General features: G+C 34.5%; 2 protein-coding genes across 2 annotated transcripts; both read right to left on the bottom strand.

Annotated features, from left to right (window-relative positions):
• Window positions 1-673: 673 nt before the first annotated feature.
• LOC132721384 (peroxisomal acyl-coenzyme A oxidase 1-like) lies at window positions 674-11,855 on the bottom strand. Its single transcript, XM_060705678.1, has 14 exons — window positions 11,689-11,855; window positions 10,446-10,608; window positions 10,060-10,220; window positions 9,225-9,332; window positions 8,348-8,467; window positions 7,480-7,595; window positions 7,077-7,246; window positions 6,493-6,655; window positions 5,851-6,041; window positions 4,728-4,880; window positions 3,805-3,910; window positions 3,334-3,480; window positions 2,476-2,682; window positions 674-1,130 (listed from the first exon to the last, which is right to left on the bottom strand). The coding sequence occupies exons 1-14, from the start codon at window positions 11,801-11,803 to the stop codon at window positions 1,047-1,049; spliced, it is 2,004 nt and encodes a 667-aa protein (XP_060561661.1). The 5' UTR covers window positions 11,804-11,855; the 3' UTR covers window positions 674-1,046.
• A 2,152-nt stretch (window positions 11,856-14,007) lies between these two features.
• On the bottom strand, window positions 14,008-23,464 carry LOC132721380 (uncharacterized). Its single transcript, XM_060705674.1, has 4 exons — window positions 23,183-23,464; window positions 21,438-21,732; window positions 20,217-20,386; window positions 14,008-14,639 (listed from the first exon to the last, which is right to left on the bottom strand). Exons 1-4 carry the CDS (start codon window positions 23,411-23,413, stop codon window positions 14,409-14,411), a joined length of 927 nt encoding a protein of 308 aa, XP_060561657.1. The 5' UTR covers window positions 23,414-23,464; the 3' UTR covers window positions 14,008-14,408.
• Between the last annotated feature and the right edge of the window lie 248 nt (window positions 23,465-23,712).

The raw sequence follows: 23,712 nt of genomic DNA, 5'->3' as shown, positions 1-23,712 counted from the left end.
GACAGTGATACCAACCTGCACATGAAAGCTGATCAAAACCGACGCTTGCATGAGCTCTCTCTCTATTCTTTGAATATTTGAGCTACATACTTATAATCTTAAAAAAGTCCCAATGACTGTGTTAGCTCGCCAAAAATCATCATAATTCTTCTCTTTAATTTAAATAATAGTAATAGAAAAACATGCATTTTCCTATAAACCTTTCAATCAATTTTCATAAAGTATAACAATAAATATAAGTAACAATCATTGAAGTCATTTTACGTACATGACATATGCACGCGGCCTTATCAAAACATTATATGATTATAACCTTTTTGTTTATAAACAATATTTCAAATACTTTTGTTTTTAACTGGATTTACACCATCCATAGAAATCTAAACCGCGCACTTTTCTAAATATCAGGCCCTTCACAATGGCCTTTGATCTGTGGGTAATCTTATACACAGGTTAGAATTGTCACTGTCAATATGTGTTTATTCTGTTTTACAAAACTCCGAAATTCTCTTTTCCACATTTGAGTATATAAGTAATGTCGAACTTGGATCGTTTTATTGATTACATTAAATTCTCCTTTGAGGTTAATTTGAAGTTCGATTGTAATACTCTTTAACTTGTTTTTGTTTTCATGTTGTTGAGTCTTATTAAAACAAATTCATGAGGATGATATACGTATAATAAAACGTCACGTTTAACTATTCCACTATCAATCACTTTTAGTATGATCATAAACTGAAAGTCATTTTTTTTTATACATGTATGATGCACAATTACTTGTTGTATGTTTGCAAATGTACTGACTATCATTCATGAAAAACCTAATTTTTTTTTGGTGGCAACTTGTTACACCCCCATACAGTAAATAAACATTTTTCAAACAGCGATTCATGAAAGGCATCGTTATCTGATAAAGTGTGTGCAAATGTCTCATGAACTTTGTTACTTTAAAAACACGATATTTTATTAAATAGTAAAACAGCACCAAATATGTAAACAGAACGTTTTGTTAAACAATGATAACACAAAAATAAATGAAATTAATTCTACAGCTTCGAAGGCGGTGCAGCGTCAAACTTGAGCGTTCCCTCCATCAGCGGTTTTAGTGTGGTATAATATGAGTCTTGAACCTGAAACAGAAAGTATTGCTCGACAAGTTGAAACATATTTGAGCCGCGTCACGACAAAACCAACATAATGGGTTTGCGACCAGCATGGATCCAGACCAGCCTGCGCACCCGCGCAGTCTGATCAGGATCCATGCTGTTCGCTATCAGTTTCTCTACTTGTTATAGAGTTTGTAAGCGAACAGCATGGATCCTGATCAGACTGCGCGGATGCGCAGGCTGGTCTGGATCCATGCTGGTCGTAAACCCATTATGTTGGTTATTTGAACTACTCTCTAGTCGGCTTGATTGAACTACCCCAGCACTAGTTTCCTAGGATATACACGTATGTCACATCTGGAAGCATTGATCGTTATCCAAGTAGGGTTCGAACCCACGATCCTTGCCCTCTCATCCCACCATCTTAGCTAGTTAACTTGACCTGTGTCACTTAAATCACATTTAACTCAATTTGAAATATCTTAATATTTAAAGAGCACATGTAATGTTGAAAATACTTTAAAACATTTACATAACGTAGGGACAGTTATATGTTAAGCGCAACCTTTACAGAGCGGGTCTTTGTAAATGTATGCTTTCATTACATTTGGTATTACATATATGAGCGGATGCGCAGGCTGGTCTGGATCCATGCTGGTCATAAACCCATTATGTTGGTTTTGTCATGACGCGGCTCATATATATTTTGTTACATCCATGTATGACGTCACTCACATACGTGTACATTTCGTATATGTGCCACATAAATGCATTAAGTATATTTATGACGTCACTACATTTGGTAAATGTACCGCATAAATGTATGACGTCACTTCATTTGGTATATGTGCCGCTTAAATGTATACTGTCACAAAATTTGGTATGTGTGTCGCATTAATGTATGACGTCACTAAATTTGGTATATAAGCCGCATTTATAAATGTATAATATACTAGTAACTACTTTTGTTAAGAATGTTATTGAAACTTCTTTTTGAAAGACCTCATGTACGCTTCCGTGCATTATTTCACGAACGAGTACCTGAATAGAACCACCGACGTTCTGTAAAGCTAGCTGAATTACTTTCTCACATGAAAGAATGAGAACTCCATGTCGGAATTCTAACACACAGCAGTGAGGGGCAAGTAGTTTGAAGTCAACGATCTTAATCATTCGGCCACGCGGACAACAAATCCAATGTATCTTACTCATCACTCGAGCTCATGAAGTCACGCCTAGCACTTGTCCTGCTGAGCCGGATGCATTAACAACTGTAACTGCACAACTGTGTGCTTAATCATACCTTCAAATAATAATAATTTCAAATTTGTCTGTTATTTTTTATATCATTTCTTATAATATTATTTACCTCTTTTTCATTTAGTGGTGATGTCTTGGCGTATTCATACAGTGCCTCGTAAACGTTTCCATCATAACGTCCAAGACAACTTTGTAAGATTTGATCGGGATAATCAAACGCGTCAACCAGAGCTACAGCGTTTGGTCTGATCTCGGCAAACAGTGTCAGGGTTTTGTTCAGGATAATATCCGCTTGCCGACCGTCCAAGAAACCGTCCTAAAAGACAAAATAATATCCGATAGATTCATACAGTTATAAGAATTAGAAAAAAAAATATCTAGTTAAATGTTCATATAATAGTTCATGTCATCAGTCTCCATAAATTTTCTAACCAGTATAAGACTTGTTAGCCTGTTCTCCACAAAAAGTTGTCAACTTCTCCACATATCAATATAAACAAAAAATTAATGTGGGCATACGGATAGTCAAACTGACTAAAGCATCTTTTACACCGATGGAATATAATTTAAAGTATTGCTAAGAGGCATGAATATGTTGAAAACATCATACTAGCATAGAACAGATCTACAACAATTGTCACCTTTTAATCTAAATTGATTTCATTGATATCTAGGGATCTCCCCCTTTTTCAGAATTTATTATTTGACAACGGTTCTCTTTATAGGTTGCAATTGCAGAAGTGGGAAATAGAACTCGCAAACCCTATCTGAAGAGTCTAACAGCAATAGTTTAACGTTACAAAATTGGATAATCTTACCTAAACAGTAGTTTTTGGTGAAGTCAATAGAAAAAAAAACTAAAAAAAAGTGCCCTGCCAAAAGTATGGCCGGAGAAAAATTTTCAGATTTTTTTCAATGTTCTACGTGTTTTAGTAGATATATTATACATGAATACAACCGTAAATACCTGCATAAATTCACCTAGTCTTTGGTTGATTCCATAAACCGCATACAGTTTGCACAGTGTGACCAGGACTCGAGCCACGGCAGGATCAATTTCCGGTTGTTTTACGACACTCGCAAAAAGTTTCACCACAAACGCGTGGCAGTGAGCCTGTATTTGTAATTTATTTCAATGAATATTCCTTTCATTTATTAAATAAATGATATCATTTGTTTATACTTGTTAAAACTTTGAAAATAAAATTGAGTCTGACAAATATGAAAGCATATCATAGTTAATAAACCTAATGATTCTCCTGGACTATAACAATGAACTAACAAAAAATGGCGTCAAACTTATTAAAACAAATTATTAAGCTTTTTAGAACAAAATCATTAAAAAACGACATCTTTAGTTATGCATTCATTCATAAGTTAGAGAAAGATCGGTATTTTCCGTCTTCTTCTGTATCTTACAATCGATGAAAGGCCTTACCTTTGCAGCCACCACCAAAGATACTCCACATCGATTTCTTGCCTCTTCAATAGGAAGTCCACCTTTTACCAGTGACTGAATCTTAGATGCTGCCACTTTAATTAACCTTTGTTCAAATACATCAAAGATCAATTATTAATTTGCAGGGGAAACAACTGTGCAAAATAGTATCGATAGTACTTGTACTATTTACCTCCCTTGTTTACCTACACAAAAATTAAGGTTGTTGGGCTGACCTCAAATGAAAGGATAAAGGGACTTCTTGGTTGGAAGTGACAGGCATATAATTCGAACCAAACATTCTGACAAAAAGTGAGATTTCATCATAAATTGACAGCAGCCCTGTATATATTAGTTATAAAGACCGTTGACAGGTTATATGGCCCTATATAAATGGCTATTTGTAAATATAACCCGAGCCGCTAGGCGAGGGTTATATTGCAAACAGCCGTTTATATACGGCCATATATCCTGTCAACAATCTTTATAACGAATTTATAATACAGCACGCATATTTTTTTTAGAGAAAATGTAAGATTTCTTCATTATTCGACAGTAGTCGTGTATATATAACTATATAAACACCACGATTATTCATTGAAAAGCGACGTTACAAACGTGCAGTATTATAAAAAAAACTTTATAATACTGCACGTTTGTAACGCTATAAGACCTCTTTGGGTATTGAACTTTGACCAACGACGAACGAAATGATCAAGGTCAACATTCCTTCTCCTCTCAGCAGTATAAATACACTAAGGTAGCTGCCTTCTCGTCTAAAACACATTTTTACATTGTGTGTATTCATATTGTAGTGAGGATGTACTATGTACAAATCCAAAATAGAATTATGTTCTGTTCTGTTCTGTTCTTCTATGGATATATGATTTATACAAAGCAAACGTAGGAGATTTATCGTTTACCTGACTGCCGTATGTTCATATGCCTCAATCAAATCAACCATACTGAGGGAATCATTGAGGGAACTTCTCTGTTTGACTGGATTGTTGAGGTAGGACATAAATCCTACAAGTGTCTGTCCACTGGCCGCCTGGGCATACTGTTTTACTAAATACCTAAGATTAGAAGCTATGATATATACATGTATTTGATAAATATTTTTTAGCATTTTAACGCACATTTTCTTTAATGTATATAATGATAAAAATAAGGATATAAATACGTTTTGTTTCGATTGCTAGAAAGATGTTACAAATTAGTATTTCACAAATCTGTTTAAAATCAGCTCCTAATTAATGCTACGCATAAGGCAAGAAATAACTTAAGTCGATCTGAGCTCTGTGTAAGATTGGTATTTCACCAATATAGAATCACCGGAAAACAGTAGTTTAGTTTTATATGTTGTGCATATGTACACTGTACGTATTGCAGTACATTTACGACATTAGAAGCAGATAATGTTCAGCGTTCTAGTTGTATTGCACATTGTTTCTCTGACACTATTTAGTCTTTTAATATAACACATAATTTTACATTCTTATGCGCATGTGAGTTACTGTTTAAATGTAATGAAAAATGAAATTTGTACAGGGAATGACCCTAGAAAGTAAGCTAAGACGACAAGAATGGTGTGCTATGGTGCGTGAGCCCCTAGCACAAATAGACAGCATGACCGGTAGGCTTTTTGCTGACACCAACAGTAATTTTAAGGGCTACCCTTTCATTATTGTCTCAGGTTACTGTACATTTAGTTTATCATTGACCGCCATACAGTGACCTACTTTTGGCTCAAAATCCAGATCTTTTGCTAATACTCCGTCGAAATTGCATGGAGGTAAATTATCACCCCTTTGTGCTTCTAAATTAACTCTTAAAGGGCATGGCTGTTGACATGTCCGGGGTCTGTACTCGACAGCGAAAGCTGCATTTTGTGCCCTACCAGGCGGATGGACCCTCATAAAGCATAGACTACATCCAGGGATAAAGAAGTTGTAAAAGTGTTTTGTTTTTTTCGTGTTTCTAAAATAACTATAGCTAATACCTATGAAGTTGTAATTTTCTTTAAAATCTAGTTTAAATACACACCTTGCACACTGTAGATACATGACCGTATTTTCGCCTTCATAAGTACATGTTGGTGTCATATATGTCCAGATTTTAGGGATTCCGCTGGCGTGAGTGTATCCGTGGCCGCCACACGCCATACGTAACTTATCTACACCGTTGCTAGCGACCTCTGCAGAAAACGCTTTTAACCCCGCGGCCAACCCATGTAGCTATTGTAACAAATAACATTTAAAGTCAATGCTTTTATTACTTCATTACTTGCATTCATTTCTAATTCTACATATCCAGTTCTTAAAAAAAAAAACACCAAAAAAAACCTCAAATTTAAGAAAAATATACTTATATTTAAAAAATATACTCGGTTTGATTGAGTCTGTACATGAGGGATAATGGAAAAGTGCAACATCTCTCAAGCCCCCTCGCACTGGCTTGATCGGTACTAATCTCTCAACACTTAATAGTTCTGGCAAGGGCCAGAAAAATAGGTCTTTCTATGAAAACATGATTTATTTTCATCGAGTGGTATGAAAATAAATATTTCATGAAATAATAATAATTATTATAATAATCACAAAACAATCACCGTCAGCACCACCACAACAACAACAAGGTATATAAAATGAATATAAACTAAAATGTAAACTTAAGTTGAATTGTTACCGCGGCCATTTCGTCTAGGATTCCTTTGTCAATGTCGGCATTTATTCTAAAATATTCTTTCAGCATCACAGTCCCGCTAAAAAGGAAGGCGTAAGCAGACGACAACAAGGGAAACAACTTCTCCTGCTGTGTTTGGTAGTCTATAACTTGCGGTTCCTCGCCACTTAATGAAAGGAAACAATTATTTTGTAATTACTTTTATCACGTATAATTGTTTGAGACAAGCAACGGCCACAACAAAAACAACGACAAAACGAAGGAGGCAACAACAGAAATAAAATTTAACAACGGGCATGTTTATTTAGCAAATTTCAGTTATTCGGCGGGTCTGAATAACTCGGATTGGCTTATTTTAAAATCTAAAAGTAATGGTACCTAAATAATTACAAATTCTGTGTTATAGCTCAAATTGGTTCCTTACCAAAGTTAGTTACAAAACGTTTAATGGCAATCAAAATGTTTATTCAGGTCCATTTGAAACGTTTTGACAAAAAATGTATTTTAAGTCACTATTTACAGTTACAAGACTGAATGCTTATCTTCTTTTCTTTTTAAAGGAAATCATGTTTTTTTTTTCAACATACCCCGGTCTTATTTCTGTCTGTCTTCTCACAGCACTGTATCTGGTTGCTATAACTAGGGCTTGTGACAGAGACTTGGCACACGCGCCTACAATGAGTGAACGTATAAACACCATAGTGCCATATGCGATTCTTGGATTTTCTGGTGGTATATATGTACCGTCTCGTTCTAACTGAAAAACACGAAAACAAACATAAAAAAAAAAAAAATAATAATAATAATAATAGTAATAATAAAATAATAATAATAATAATAATAATAATAATAATAATAATAATGATAATAATAATAAAGTAATAATTATAATAAAGATATTAATAATAATAATAATAATAATAATAATAACGAAATAGTGTGCTGTTCAAGAGTGAAATTAATACGGTGTTTATAACTTCACCTTCATACCTTAGCATATCTTGATAACAAACTATTTCTGGGAACCCTGACGTTGTCAAATTTCAAAAAGCCATTGTCTACTGCATTGAATCCAATTTTGTTACCTATATCTCCAGCAGAAATTCCTAAAAGATAGAAACGATTGTTCAGAAAATATTTTATATATGCACTAGACGTCTTCAAGATTTCTTCAAGTTTATATATAGAGAAAAACATGTTTAGAGTTACTTTAAAAGCGTATCTTGTAAAGCGCGACTTAAACATTGCAAAACGTTGCAAAGCGCGGCTAAAACATCGGAAAAAAACGGCTAAAACGTCGGAAAAACGGCTTTAACGTTGTAAAGCGCAGCATGAACGTTGCTCTTAGTTTTTGTAAAGTAAACAGACGAGCCACACAAACACGAACATTCAGTAATTATTTTTTATTGCAAACGTTTCGGCTATATGCCTTCATCAGTGCAAAACATAATAATTTTTTTCTTAGTTTTTGTAAAAATACTCGTTTCCTATTACTGAGGTTTTTTTAAAAATAATTTCACAGTACTAGACACTGGATAAGTGTTATGTATTTAGGTGTTAAATGTTGATTAACAAAAGGGAAACTGTTCATTCACATTGTATTCTGATAGTCATATCCAGATAAGATTTCAGCAGAATGTGGATTACATCAGAAAGCGGAAAACGCAACATTCAACAGTTTTAGGGTTACGTTTAGAAGCAATTTTGCATGAAATCCTTCCGCTTTAGAGAACTTAATTAAGCATTACTCTTTCATTGTTGGTACGATTTTCATCACGATAATGACAATTGATTTACAAATTACATACCACCCAAATATAGTTTGGATTCTAGATTTAAATATGATAATAAGACAAACCTGGCAACGTTCTGTGGTCTTTCATACTTCGTATCTGCAAGATGAAAGCGTGCATACCGTGACACACACCCCGGCTGTACAGCTGAGCCATCAATACCACGTGATTACACGTGCTTCCCACTGTAAATGTGACAACAATTTTAAAATAAGTCATCAATTTTCGCGATTTCAAACTCAGTCTTACAACTTTCATTTCTAGCAGCTGTTATCACCTTGCAAAAAAGGTAATGTATCCACTTTTGTTATGAGTAAGCTTTGAAAATAATATTCCGATCTTTTAAAATAAAAATACAGTCAATTACAGACTGAACAATAATGTGATAACACATGCCTATTTAAACGGGATTCATAGATGACAATGTCAATTTAAAATGAAATATTGAAGGAATATTCTTACGAAAAGCTTGTCCCAAAGTTGCAAAAGTATGTCAGAAGAATATGGAGATTTTTCTTGACCATTGGAAGAAGAAGAAGATAATGAAGAAGTAGAAGAAGGAGGAGGAGGATAAGAGAAGGAGGAGGAGAGAAGGAGAGGAGAGAGGAAGAGTAGGAGGACGAGGAGGAGGAAGAGGAAAGGAGGAGAGGAAGTGTAGGAGGAGAGGAGGACGAGGAAGAGGAGGAGGAGAGGAAGTGTAGGAGGAGAGGAGGACGAGGAGGAGGAGGAGAGAAAGAGTAGGAGGAGAGGAGGACGAGAAGGAGGACGAGGAAGAGGAGGAGAAGAAGATAGGAGGAAGAGGAGAGGAAGAGAGGAAGAGGAGGAGGTGGTGGAGGAGACAAAGAAAATAAACAAAAAGAAAACACCAATACTACCACCGACAAGAACAAGAAAAAACAAAAACCAATCAACACCAATGAATGAAAAGCATAAGTCACATACATGCAGCCGGCCAGTATTTTATAGATGACACTGTTGGGCTGTTAATAACAAACTCTTCTGTCTGCGGGTCATATGTAGCCGTTGTTTCCAAACCACGAATATATGTTCCTGAAAATAAAACATTTATATATATTTATAAAAGTGAAAATTCTCTCATTGTTACAGTATGCAAGAGCAAAAACAACCTGTGTGTAAAAGTACATGTCAAATTTAAATAAGAAAATGATAGCCAATAAAGCAACAACAAAAAACTATAACAAACAAACTAAAATCAAATTGATTACATAATAAAAAAAACCCTACAAAACATTACGAAAACAAGTTCCTAAAGGTAGGTTGCAAAAGAACAGATACGTGTTTCATCTATTTATAGATGCTTTAAGGGCAAAAAGTCTCAGCTAAACGTTATGAATAAAACCTAGCTGATAAAGATATATACTTAACCTTCAAGAGTTCTCATTATATAACTCGATCTATGAACGATGAATGAATGAAAAAAAATTTGTTCATTAATTATATACGGTGCTCCGCGTTTTCTCTGAGAACGAAAAGCGCTAAACCTGAAAGTACGATAGTGACAGTGCGACAGTATGATGGTGTTAATACGACAGTATGATTGCGAAAGACAGGAAGATGGTGCCAGTACGTACTGCCGTATTGTCATCATAGTACTGTCACCATCGAACTGTTGTACTGTTATCATCGAACTGTCATGTTTCGGACTTTCCGTTTTCAAAGAAAACGTGATGGCCCTAACGGAACACCGTTATTATAAAAAAGAATATGTTTATTTTGTTGAAACTTGTATTATTTTGTACCAGCTGTTGACACTCACCATGGCCGATCTCAGTCTGAGCATAGGTTCCTATGATCTTGAATTGTTTGGCTGGTTCCAAATATTTAGCTTTTTGTTCGTTAGTACCCAGCTTCTCGATTGTAGGGATAAACATAGACTGGTGTACACCCATTGGTTGCCCCTCGTGATTGGAACCAGCCCTGATATGACACAATGTTTGTTAATAAATAGGAAATGAATTAAGAAATAATCTAACACCTAAGTCTCATTTTATGGACACTTTTAAAGTAATAAAATACACTTATTCTATGAGGTAATAATGAACAGTAATACACTTACACATTAAGATAATTAAAAATGAGGTAATTAAAAAGCAATAATACGCTTAATTTTTGAGATAATAAATATATCAATAATACACCCACTCTTTGAGGTAACTTTGCTCCAAGAAATCAGTTATGTTCAGGTCCTTGATCAGTTTGTTCATGTACGCCCCTTTCTTGATAGCAGTTTCGTATTGTTCAATACGGGATCGATTCCACCATGGCTTGAACGAGTTCATGTATTTGTCCTCGAAAATAATATTGTCTGCAATCAGATATGAAAAATGTTAAATGCCATTGTTTGTACTGAAATATACAACTTTTTATATACAATACATAAAATAATGAATTAATTATGGCTAGCTACTGAACGGGTTGTCGTCCGCTCCTAAGCATCACAGACCACATTATGGACTCTCGCGCATAAATGTAAATCTGTGATCCAAAAAGATTTGGTTTTACTGCAGTGCCATGCTATACAAATTGTACGTATAGTAAATTTAATTGCCAAATGAGAATCCGCATTTCCGGTTTAGAGAGTTTTTACTGTGCTATGGTGGCCTATCAGTGCTTTATCTAATACTGATAAGACGGAAACTATTGCCTTGAGGAAAATAGATTAAAAAGTGAATTAAAAATAAGTAAAAAATAAGATTACATTTCCATCTAACTTTGGTGACATTTGCAGTTTGATTGCCGTCATAATTTTTATGTGGTAGCATACCACGTTGTGTATGACGCAATTTCCGGTGGAAGATCATTAATTTCTACTTCAAATATGTGTTATCATTTCGTTTTTTTTTTTATCAATTTATATTGAATTTAGCTCATGTCTCCTTACTCTAACACACTTATGTTGTTTTTTGTCATGATTTAAAGTTGATTCAGAATGTGTAGCCACTCCGAATTTATTGCTTTCAGAATCACATATTTATTTTATTTTATATCAACAATGTTAACAAAATGATATATTCCTTATACTATTATTGCCCTCGAGAAATATTTGAGATTAAAAATTCTTGGATGGACTATGATATGAATTTAATAGATATGTTGGACTCTAAAAAATCAAAACGTGGCTATATAGAGTGCGATATGGATTTGATATCGACTTTTTGGATTCTAAAAACGAGACTAAAGTGATCAAAATGGATCCAATTGAACACCACGTGATGCAAATGCTAAAAATGCATTTATCAAATTTCATAAAGTGTGAAATAATATAAATTATATCAAAGCAAATAACACTTTTATTAGCAGTAGCGTGATTCTGATTGGCTGTAATATTGCACGAGAGAAACAAAGCGTCCATTTATATAAATAATAAGTTCATGATAAAACTCACGTAAATATCTTCGACGTTGCACCATTTTCTTCCCGCCATAAAGAACTGCAGTAAGCTTCTCTGTGTCAAAGGTTGCGGCTGCTCTTTCCTTTTGTAGATCCGGATTTACCGCCATCTTGACAAATTTCTATCCGACTACTGTTACAGTATAATAACACCCAACGACTGATACACATTAACTAATTCACTTCCCTATAAATAATGGTCATATAGTCCCATTTAGGCCAGACAATTTATTTTAAATCTTATTTTGAAAATCAGGATCAATGTATTTATTGATGCAAATATATATTGTGGGTTTAATAATAACAGATTCGTTTGTGAATAAATTTGCATTTATTTTTTTTTTAGAAAAATACATTTTCTAATGACAGAAAAAAATCAGAAAGGAAATGACACTGAAAATAAAGGACTATTACACATTGTTTATAAAACTATTCGCCTTCTAAAATAAACAAATATCATTCTTAAACTCTTATTTAAAGGCCTGTATTTTAACCGAGGTAGTTCAGTTAAAATCTAGGCCCCTAGATAAAATATAGTTCACCAAGATGCACACGTACTATTTAATTGCATTTATTTATCGGATTAAAAATACTGATTTATACCTGTTCAACCACTGGTCCATGTTGCGATAGATGCGGTCGTTGCATGATTTTAAATCCATTCCCATACGGTTCCTCGTGGATTTTTTTGCATCCGACTGTATCTACTACATACGTTATTGTACTTCCGCTAGTGAGCAAAACAAAGATTTTGTTCACTGTATGGGTACAATGCTGCTTTTACCCTTTTTCAATGTACATATTAGGTGTAGTTTTCCAAGTTTATGCGGTAAAACATTAACAATTAACAGCGGATTGTGAAGATACACATCAATGAAGGTATACTGTAACAGGAATTGTTTGAATTGCTGGTTTAAATGGTAAAACATATAAATTTTGATGCTAAATTGCACAAAAAATGAAGTGTATTTAGAAAAGGAATTCTAAATGTCTAATTGATAATGTATCAAGTTTTGCTGTAAAATCACAGGATGCGATAATAAACGTTCTTTTCTACTTTTTTTTCTATATATCTATAATTGTAGGCTGTATAACGACTACTTTATATTTAGTATGGATTAGCGACCTCAATTAATTTGTATATATTTTGGAATATTCAGACTTGGCAAAAGTTGTATTTTTTCAGCACCCACCTCGTTTTGATTTACAAAAAGTGTTAATTTTCTAAATGTAAAGTTTTCAGGAACGACATTTAAAAACTTTGATAAAGCTAGAATTCATACAATTCATACAAATAAATCACTGTCATTATATAGATCACTGACCAACTTTTGTTTAATAAGCCATTTTTAAAGCATTTTTCTCATATAAAGGCAGTCTCAAGCGAAATTAACTTAAGACTATAACTATTCACTTCTTCTAAAATTGTGTACTGAAGCTTTTTTTTTTATTGATATACCAATGATAATCATGTACGCTCTTCATTATAATTACAGGGCAAGTCAGCCACGAGCACGGAAACTATTTTTTTCAATCTCTAAATGAATGCTCGAGTGTTTTTGTTTTTTTCTTTGTTGTTTTTTTGTACGTGTACACTTCATGTACTGATGATTACCTTAAATATTTTACCCAATATTTACAGCCTACCCTTATAGTAATAGTAACGGACCAGTTCTTTATTATTCATTTACTTTATTAATGCCATAAATGCGATTATGTAGGACAATTTAATTGTTGAACGTGTATTCCAAAAACATCTACGACAAATTGCTCACAAGCGGAAGTTGAAACAGTTGAGTTCATGTCTCAAATATTTTTGGGGATAGAAGGCTATAAGTAAATGAATTCGAAAGTCAAGTACATCATAAACTTGTTTTATTGTTATATAACCTTACATAGTTTGCTATGTTTTCAATTGTGTTTTACGTCGTGCCAACACAGTATAGGCCATATGGCGACTCCAAAGTTTTATTGATGAAAGAAGACCTTGGGTGTCATTCCGTGTATTATTTCAGGCCTCTGAATAGAACCACCTACGTTTCAAAAGCTAGCTGGATAGCTTCCTCAAATGGATAAATCCAAAGACCTACTAGGGATTCGAACCCACAGCGGAAGGAATACATGTGTTGTATAGACAGAATGACGTTGCTGACTAAATTACACAACCTTTCGTTACGTTGAAGATATACAATAAAATTTATATATGGCCATTGTCTTGATCCAAAACACGATGAACACATCACACTTGTCGCCTTTCTGGATCTTACCTAACTTGCCGAGAAAAATCTACCCCAATTAAATACAAGTACATTCATAATATTCTTACAAATTTCTTTATTTGTAAACAAAACACTGAGTAAATAGTACATCTTTTGATCTTTTAGAAAAACCTTTAAGGAATGAATGAAAAGACATACATGTATATTGCTCGCGATATTTTAATACGTGTATTTAGATAGAAAGCATATCTAACTAGTGTCATCAAGTATTGATAACATGAATAAAGCACTATCAAGTTCAATTGTAACTCCCCAAAATTTTGTATAGGTATAAGTGTACAAAAAACGCACATTTATAAATCAAACTGTTCAAATTACAACGAATGTCTTATACATTTGTCTTTATTCAAAATATTGCATATGAGCTATTAATTCAAAAGATGATTTTTTTACATATGCGCCGTGTGAGAGAATTTCCGGTTCGTCTGTTTCCTGTTTAAATAAGTTGGTTCATCAACGTTATTGCCAACATCACCATGGTAACAAAGAATGAATATCTACATTGATCAGTACCGTGGCTTCCCGGTGTGTTATATCTGTCTGGGAAGACATTACCACGTGCTACGGAAGCCTTATCCGAGCACGTGACGTTATAAACCTTGAAATAAGCGCCTCCAATGACCGATGAAAGATCATTGCTATTGAATGAAATGGTGATTGGAAAATTCTGAAAAAGAAAAAAAAATTGTAACTTACACCAAAGGAAAACACGATAATCCTTACTTTGTGAATAAAAATTGATTCAATTTGTTGACGACTTGTAAAGTTTATAAGTTTTTGATTTGTATAAGCATACATTCATTAACAAGGACTGTCAGTAGAACAACACACCGCTTAACATTACACAAGAGTCTGGATGATGTAGGATTAAACAAAAAGAGATGTTAGCCTTGAACAGTTTCAGACCTCCAAGACATTCATGAAATGAGCCGTGTCATGACAAAACCAACATAGTATAACATAAACTTTAAATTCCAGTGTCATTAGGATACAATTTTGTCTCGAGAATGTACTAGGTCACCCCCAACGGAAATGACGTTGTCAGGGGCGTACCTACCGATACGCCAATACGCCCGGGCGTATAAATTCAAGCAAAATTCAAAAAATTTATAAAGTTAAAAATTCCAAAAATGGAATAAAAATCAAGGGGCATAGTGTAGGTCCTTTGAAATTTTAGCTTACTCGAATCGATCAAAACTGACTAGATCGATCCTGTGAAGTAAGAAATAAACGTATAGATTTCAAGTAGCCTTATACCGTAAATACGGTTTATACCGTAAATACGGTACTCGGCAGTTCTACTTTGTCAACGGGAAGCAACTCTAGCGAGGATGATTTTTATCGTTGTTTCTATTCGGGATCCGAATGAATGTTTAGCGCTACAAGTTTTCAAGGCGGGAATTTTAAAATGTCTTTTAAAGATGGAGATTTTATTCCGCCCTATCCTCATCCTTTTGGAGATGGAGAAAGATTCAAAGAAGTTAACAAGAAGCTCGTTCTTTTGACTCAACCATGGAATGATGTGCAGGCCTTTATATTCCCATCAAGGTAGATTCTAGCTTTTCATTCTACCTAGAATTATATAAATAATCAAAAAGTAGCTTTATCCAAATTATCGCGTAAAAATATTCATTTGAGATTTAAATGATTAGCGTGGCCTAACATGTATGGAGAACAATTACATTAATATACGGCCGAATATTTTAATGTCATCTGACGACTATATAATATTATATACTTAATATCAACCGAATTATATTAATGGCTATATAGCTCAGTGGTTAACAAAGAATTCAGCTGTCAGTTCAAAACCTTTCTGCGTGATTTTTTTTCTTTATTATATTTTTTTTAAATACAAATTTATTTTGCATAAGTAGAATTTAGATCTTAATATGATAATTTTAATTTTCAATGACATTCTTGTCTTTTTTTAGTTTTATAATTCGGTAAAAAAATTTTACTCTCAATAATTTTTTAACATTCAGGTATGCTAGTGGAAGATTTAGGACGCAACAACCGGCTTAATTGGTTTACGTCTTATATCTGGCTGAGTTATTCTGTGAAGCTGGATGGGGTCTTTTGTGTCCCGTGTTTTCTATTTTCAGAAATCAGAAAATTGCAATATAGCACGTGTGAAAATGGGAATATTTTTTCACTTTTATGTGTGATAAATAGCATATTCATTAGAAACTAACACATTTTCTTTTCAAGATGCCTTAAAATGTAGAAAAAACTCAATTTTCAATTACTGATTTGAACGACGCTCGTCAGACATTCAATGTGCGAAAAACGCTATTCAAACAAACGAAATAAAGCTTATAGTTAACATTGTGGTGAAACGTTTAACTTTTTTAGAGAAATAATGACATTTGAATCGATTACCGAAGCTTATCAGGGCCCCCACGTATGTAAAAGTTTTACGTCACGTCAACTTGTTTCTTCTTGTTTTGACCAAAAACATTCCATGAAGACGTTATATGATAAATACGTAATACGTAGAAGTTTTTAATCATTCCCAAAAAACTTTTGTTGAATTACCTGAGCTATTTGTCAATGCGAGTAAACGTCATTGCGTCTTACTAAATATTTCAGCAAGGTCGTGAAATCACGAAGCTTCGACAGGATTTTTGTCGGAGAGCATATCGAGAAAAGTTCAGTTGCAATGCCTTAAATCTTCTCATCTTTGTCAGTAAATTTTATTGAGAAATTCAAAAACATCTTATCAATGCGAATAAAAATAAGGTAACTTAGCGTAAAACATCTTATCAACTGTAGGCCCTGATAAGCTTCCGTACCATTAACAAGTTAATTTACAAATTTTTTGAAATCATGAAAATTGAAGCGTACACCAAAACAAGTTCGGTCACAGTGTGAATGATAATTATACTGTTGGTGATGTGGATTTTAATTCACCAATAAAACCCAGTATCTCTCCAGTTAGCATTTTAATAAAAAATATTGTATGAAATTGGGCATTTTATATGTTTCGTTGTGTTAACAGTTACGGAAGCGTATCAGGGCCTACAGTTGGTGAAATGTTTTGCGCTAAGTCGACTTATTTTTATTCGCATTGCTAAGATGTTTTTGCATTTCTCAATAAAATTTACTGACAAAGATGAGAAGCTTTTAGACATTGCAACTGAATTTTCTCGATATGCTTGTAACGTTTGTCTCTTCGACAAAAATCCTGTCGAAACTTCTTGATTTCACGACTTTGCTGAAATATTTAGTAAGACGCAAAGACGTTACTCGCATTGACAAATAGAACACGTAATTCAGCAAAGTTTTTTTTGCAATGATTAAAAACTTCTACGTATTACGTATTAATCATAACGTTTTCGTGGAATGTTTTATGTATTACGTATTAATCATAACGTCTTCATGGAATGTTTTTGGTCAAAACGAGAAGTAACGAGTTGACATGACGTGAAACTTTTAGATAAGTGAAGGCCCTGATACGCTTCCGTAAACAGTACTGAGTGATGCTGAGAGAAATTGTATGTCGACATATATTTTGACAAATACTTTATCACATTATATAGAAGCTTTCATGATAATTTGTAAACATGTTTAAATCAACTTTATTCTTGATAACTAAGACATGTACTGCATATTTGAAAATGCTCATTGAATCCATTACTACTACATATATAACGATGAATTCTTCTTTTAACATTATTTCATTTAAAGAATTGATTCTTTGCTTAAATTGTAATATTGAAATTATCGATTATTTTATAGGTTTCAAAGTCTGGTCTTCCTGTATTACAGTGCTGAGAACTATACAGGGGTCTACAGACATGCTTGGATGTAAAATTGTTGACGAAGATACATTCCTCCGTGAATGTGTCTTGTGGAGGACGTGGTGGACTGATCCAACACTAACTGCCCAACGAGAAACGACTCCAGAAAACGGATTCATTAAAAGTTACAAGTGAAGCATTGTATCCAAGTATCAGGAAATGCTTGGCACTTCTTATGGTAGTCCCGGTCTCTACCGCTACTGCAGAGAGATTGTTCTCTACAATGCGTAGAGTTAAATCATACCTCAGGTCAACCATGACAACTGAGAGGCTGTCCGGCTTGGGACTTCTGAACATTTACCAGGAAAAGAAGCTTGATGCTGAACGTATTGTCGATATTTTTGCGGCTAAAAAAGAAAGAAGACTGGCTTTGATATTTAAAGTGTAGATTATAATAGAGATGTAAATGAATAAATAAATAAATAAAAACATAAAAATTATAATAAAAAAGAATGAATGAATTAATATATAGTAAATAGTAATGAAGAAGGAATAAAATCTAATCGTTTGTTGTCATACGTTTATTACTTTTGAGTTTTTTATATTGGTTAAGTTTTAGTCAGGGAAAGACATTTGAGAAGCTATTTTATGGCATTTCAGCCTTTTAAAATGATACTTAATCAAATTTTTTCGGGGGCCTCCGGCCCCCTGAACCCCTGGCCAGGGCTTTGCCCTCGACCCACCGGGGGCCCTAGCGGCCCCCTGGCCCCCAACTTTTATAGGCGTATTCTTCAAATACCTCTAGGTACGCCCCTGGTTGTGCCCACTGCAAACGGGCAGCTCGATGACGTGCTGTAAGCACTTGTCCCACACAGGGCCTCCTCGGCCGAATTGGTTGCCGGGCTTGCCTGAGGCGGCGCAACACTGTCTGTTTCCTGATACCACACTGCCTTGCAGAACTTGTCGCCGTTTGAAAACGACGTCGAGGGTGCGTCAACGTAATGAACCTGTCCGTTCAAGGGTTTGTAACCCTCGGTCTACCGGGTCTAGGGCGATCTGCTATCCCGTCTGTTTGCTGGAAACGCTGGCGCAACCGAAAAATTGTGTTTCTGTGACAACCGAACGCTCTACTGACGTTGGAGACGTTGTCGCCACGAGCAAGCATCGTTAATGCTTGAATTCCCTGATTTTGATTCAGTCTAGGCATGTTCAGTGGCAAGCGCTGTGAAATCAAATGTGTTTTTTCCCTATGTAGTGGGTATAAGGATTATTTCTATACACAGTTCCTATGACATGTACCTTCGCCTCGGACTGCACGTGCAAATTATGCTATATTATGCATTGCCATATAAAGCGAAAATTCCGTGCCAGCACGGGATAGGTTTTACATTGGATTGATGTATTGTGTACTTAGGACTAACAATGCCAAATTTGCAAAAGAAACGTCTGCTAATTTTCTAAATATTTAATATTTAAAAGTGAACACTTTCTTTTGGAACCGAGTATATAAGAGACACAAGTCAATAAATAAATGCTAAAGAAGCAATATTGTAAAAAAATATTACAAGCATCGGTGACCTTGAACTCGGTGACCATAAACTTCACCCAAAGCTATATGTCCCTACAGGACGTGTAAGTGAATAAAAAGTCTGTAAAGGAAATAGAGTAAAATATATATTTTAGCACCAGTGACCTTGACCTCAGTGATCTATTGATTTTCATAAAAAATATGGAAGATATCGGTCAATAGGAGAAACTTAAGACAGATCCGACTAACCTTAATAGGTTTGTCATACCAGAATGTGATAAAGGGAAATAATTTGGGGCGCGGGGTGGGGGGAGGGAAGGGAGGTGAAAGCCATATTTATGTATTTTGCCAAAATCATGTATTATAAAGCAAATGGTATTTTTAGAACTTAGGATATATCCAACATGTCGGTTAAGGTTAACCTCATACGGACGGACAATTAAATTATATTTTGTCCGGGAAGCATTAAAATTCGGATCTGCAAAGTGTTGTTCAACATACACTTGCACAATAAATCGAATCTCACAGACACAATGTCATAAGGAGTTTTCAGCTTAACTGGAGGTGAAAGAAATAAGGTGACCCTAATCCACCCGCACTTCTCTTGCATTATTTTAGGCACTCTATACATTTTCCAGACAAACGTCACATTTTGACATCATTCTCTCATTTCGTTATTTTCTACTTTACAGCAGTATAACAACAATGGCATATAGCGTAACTCATTAAGTATTGAAATTGTATCAATCTTGTAATTGTTCACGTAATATCTTATGACCTATGTTTGGTGAAGATATTGTTGTTTTGTTAGCTGTTTATATTCATATGAAAATGTGATTTCAATGAATAAACGAATAGAATTGAAATCGAACTCATCTCTTGATATCCCCGCAATTGATATGGACTGTTCCAGAATGGACGCTGGATGAGTCTATTTTAATAATTCAGCAGGGTAATGGGTTAAACAGCTTACCAAACTACATCCGCCGACGGCAACAAAACGTCTACCTTCCAGGAACTCAGAATTGCATTTTTGTTTTGTCAATTCGGAAAATGATACAACGTAAATCAGTTGATCTGGGTCAGGGTTACTGACGTACAAAATACCAAGGTTGTCTGGATTGCAGGCGATGGAAATTTCATCTGAAAAGAAAGAAAAGAAATCATTGAATATTTTTACCCGCCAAAAATCATATACATGTAGATATAAAATCAATCGATTATCAACTTAAAATGAGCCGTGTCAAGACAAAACCAACATAATGGGTTTGCGACCAGCTTGGATCCAGACCAGCCTGCGCATCCGCGCCGTCTGATCAAGATCCATGCTGTTCGCTTACAAACCCTATTACAAGTAAAGAAAATGATAGCGAACAGCATGGGTCCTGATCAGACTGCGCGGATGCGCAGGCTGGTTTCGATCCAAGCTGGTCGCAAACCCATTATGTAGGTTTTGTCGTGACATGGCTCAAATGATTATATTATTGTCTGGTCCTCGATGCTTATCCTTTAAGTGATAATACTTTGTCATCATAATATCTATGCAGTGTGACCAGGTTGAGTTACATATGTCTAACATAATTATCACCCAGGTCGGGAACAAGGCATGGGATTTCTCAGTACTCTGTCTAACCCAATATTTTACTATTTCTCTCTTTTACCTGGTCACATAGAAAACTAACCTTTTCAAACATCAGTTAATCCACTTGTAATGCACATTGAATTTTTTGTCCAGTTCACAGCCTTGTTCGAGAAGAGGGGCTGGACTTAGTCGCTTGACGTTTCAAGGTTGACAATAATCATACGGCAGTTGTAAAAAACATGTATCTTATTTTCTGAATGGAACGACTTGCTCAATAGTTCAATAATCTAGCGATACATACTACATTCATGTAATGGATTCGTCCAGCTTTAAATAAGGAACATACCAAGAAAAATTTAGGGGGGTTTCCTTGTATTAACAGTCTACTCAAATTGAGCTTTTATTTAAGTAGTTAGTTTATAATTTTTTATTTTGGTTCGATTGTGTGGAAGTTATAAGCTTATATTACAACACTCAAATCCTCAAAGCTTTAATTGTACATGTTAATATAAAAATTCCTTAAAAAGACAACCATGAAATTACTATCAATAAAATAGTCCAAATTCAAGCTGAACATGTCACAGATTTAGAAAGGTTAAAGATTGCCCATACCGTTACTGCTGAAGTTGAGCTTCACTTCAAACGAGACCGACGTCTGGAGGTTCTTTATATCGTCGTCGTCGTCATTCCCCGCGTTAACATCACCCGAGACATCTTTACGACGACGTTGGCCAACAATAGGTTCTTGGTAAGTAAGATATTCGCTATCTTTCCCGCTTAGATCAGCAGCTTGGTAAGTTTCATGGTGACGAGTACTCACTAGAGGTAAGCAATTTATTCTGTAAATATGTAAGCTAGAATCTGAGCCGCCATGCAGGAAAACGTCCACGTGTGAAGAAACACCTGGCTGAAAAAAATAATCATTAAAACTTGTACAAGAAACGATTTTAATTTTTACTTTTTGACTTAAATATTTGCAAAAAATGACTGTCGGTATTTTATACATAGTTAATAATAGCATTTTTATATACTTTTCAAACTTTCTACAGTTATTAGGTATTGGTAATTTTATTAAAAAAATTGTATTTACGTCTACAGATAAAAGTCAAAGACAAAAAGAATGAAAGAAAGAAAGAAAGAAAGAAATGGGGGAAATATGAAGCTATGCATGATCAAGGCGGAATAAAAATTTACCAAGAAATAGACAATAAAACAATTTACCGATAGCTAATGCTGTACAGAAAACTTAGCACACATGAGATTTCTATTAAAATTTCATACATTGCTCTTGAGAATAAAATTTTCTCATTGGCTCGCAGATTTACCTCCATCAATTCCATATATAAACTAAGCAAGTACGCAACAAGTATTTAGTTGGTTAATATAATACACATTACGCGAAATCCTGTATTCATTAATGCAGTTTATTAGAAGGGAGACAACTCTGGCATCAGAATGTCATATTCATATCAGTTTTCTCCTTTAGAAAGTCAGGTTTCTGTTTTGAGTTAATTTCCATCATAAAGTTTAGTTTCAAAACTTATAAATTTGCACAAATATATAAAAAAAAAGTAAAGAAAACATGAAGCATGGCAAACAGATCTTGCACTTCAGTGATCAACACGATTTCGAATGGAATTCACCTTTACTAATGTAAAGTAAAAAGTATATAGTTATATTAGTATATGCGACATTTTCGTGGACAATAAAAATGTTATATGTATTTTTTTTGTAATGTCTGATACATGATGGAGTACATTTATAACTGCAACTTTTTATGTTCCTGAGTTATGGACCGTTTTCTGACTAAAACAGTTACTTAATAATAAATTTAATGATTTTGCTTCGCATAGCTTTTTAATACAATTCCGTGAATTACGTAAGAGTTGAACATGACATTCTTTTTCTCAATGCCGACATAGAGATTGTTTTGCTGGCACAACAGTAAGGTTATTGACGGTTGAACTGACGTGTAGAGCCTAGTGGCGTTCACGACATCACACGACAGCACGACACCCGTAACAGTATAATTGACCAGTTGATACGTGAGCTAGCACGACTTTCAGCACGATATTCGTAACAGGATAACTGGACAGTGAATATAGAAACTGGCACGACATTCAGCACCGCATTCGTTACAGAATAAATAAACAGTTGATATAAAAACATGCACGACATTAAGCACGACATTCGTTACAGAATAAATGAACAACTGATATGAAAAGTAACACGACATTCAGCAGAATAAATGAACAGCTGATATTAAAACTAGCACGAATGATTCAACTCATATTTGAGACCTTAAATCTTTTGAAAATCCAAAAAATATATTTGTAAAGCAATTTGGAAAAATATACCTGCACACATCCATGTATCTTTAAAACATCTCCTGCTACTTGATGGTCACAGACCGTTTTCTCTGAGCTGGCAAATATATATTCCAAGCTCCTGGACGTCAAGTTCGATCCTTGCGAGCTCTTTCGGAGATACACGTCCCCATTCACAGCACATCTTACATCTGGAGATATCTTTGTTTCAACAAACTTCGACAACAAAATAAAAATCATACAAGATTTTAAGTAAGTCATCTTTTCGTATCAACTGCACGAACGCTGATACACACCACTCACTAAATAAGTGAAAATCAAAATTCAGGCCCGGTAATGTAGTTCATTTGTTTCTGGACACGATTTTACAATCTATTTTTAGTATTAAGGCCAAATAAAATACATTATTTTTAATTATTTCTGTACATTTGTATATGTCGCGCTGCCTGTTAATATGGCAGTATATATATATATGTATTACCAGATACAATGTATATTATGCACAGGCGAAAACTTAACTGTCCATTCTTCTGACCAAAAACAAAGAAAAATAGCCTTTG

This window comes from Ruditapes philippinarum, unplaced genomic scaffold (assembly GCF_026571515.1).
Source record: "Ruditapes philippinarum isolate M1 unplaced genomic scaffold, ASM2657151v2 ctg3615_1_1_1_1, whole genome shotgun sequence".
Taxonomy (NCBI): Eukaryota; Metazoa; Mollusca; class Bivalvia; order Venerida; family Veneridae; genus Ruditapes; species Ruditapes philippinarum.
This window is presented reverse-complemented; position numbering and strand designations above follow the sequence as displayed.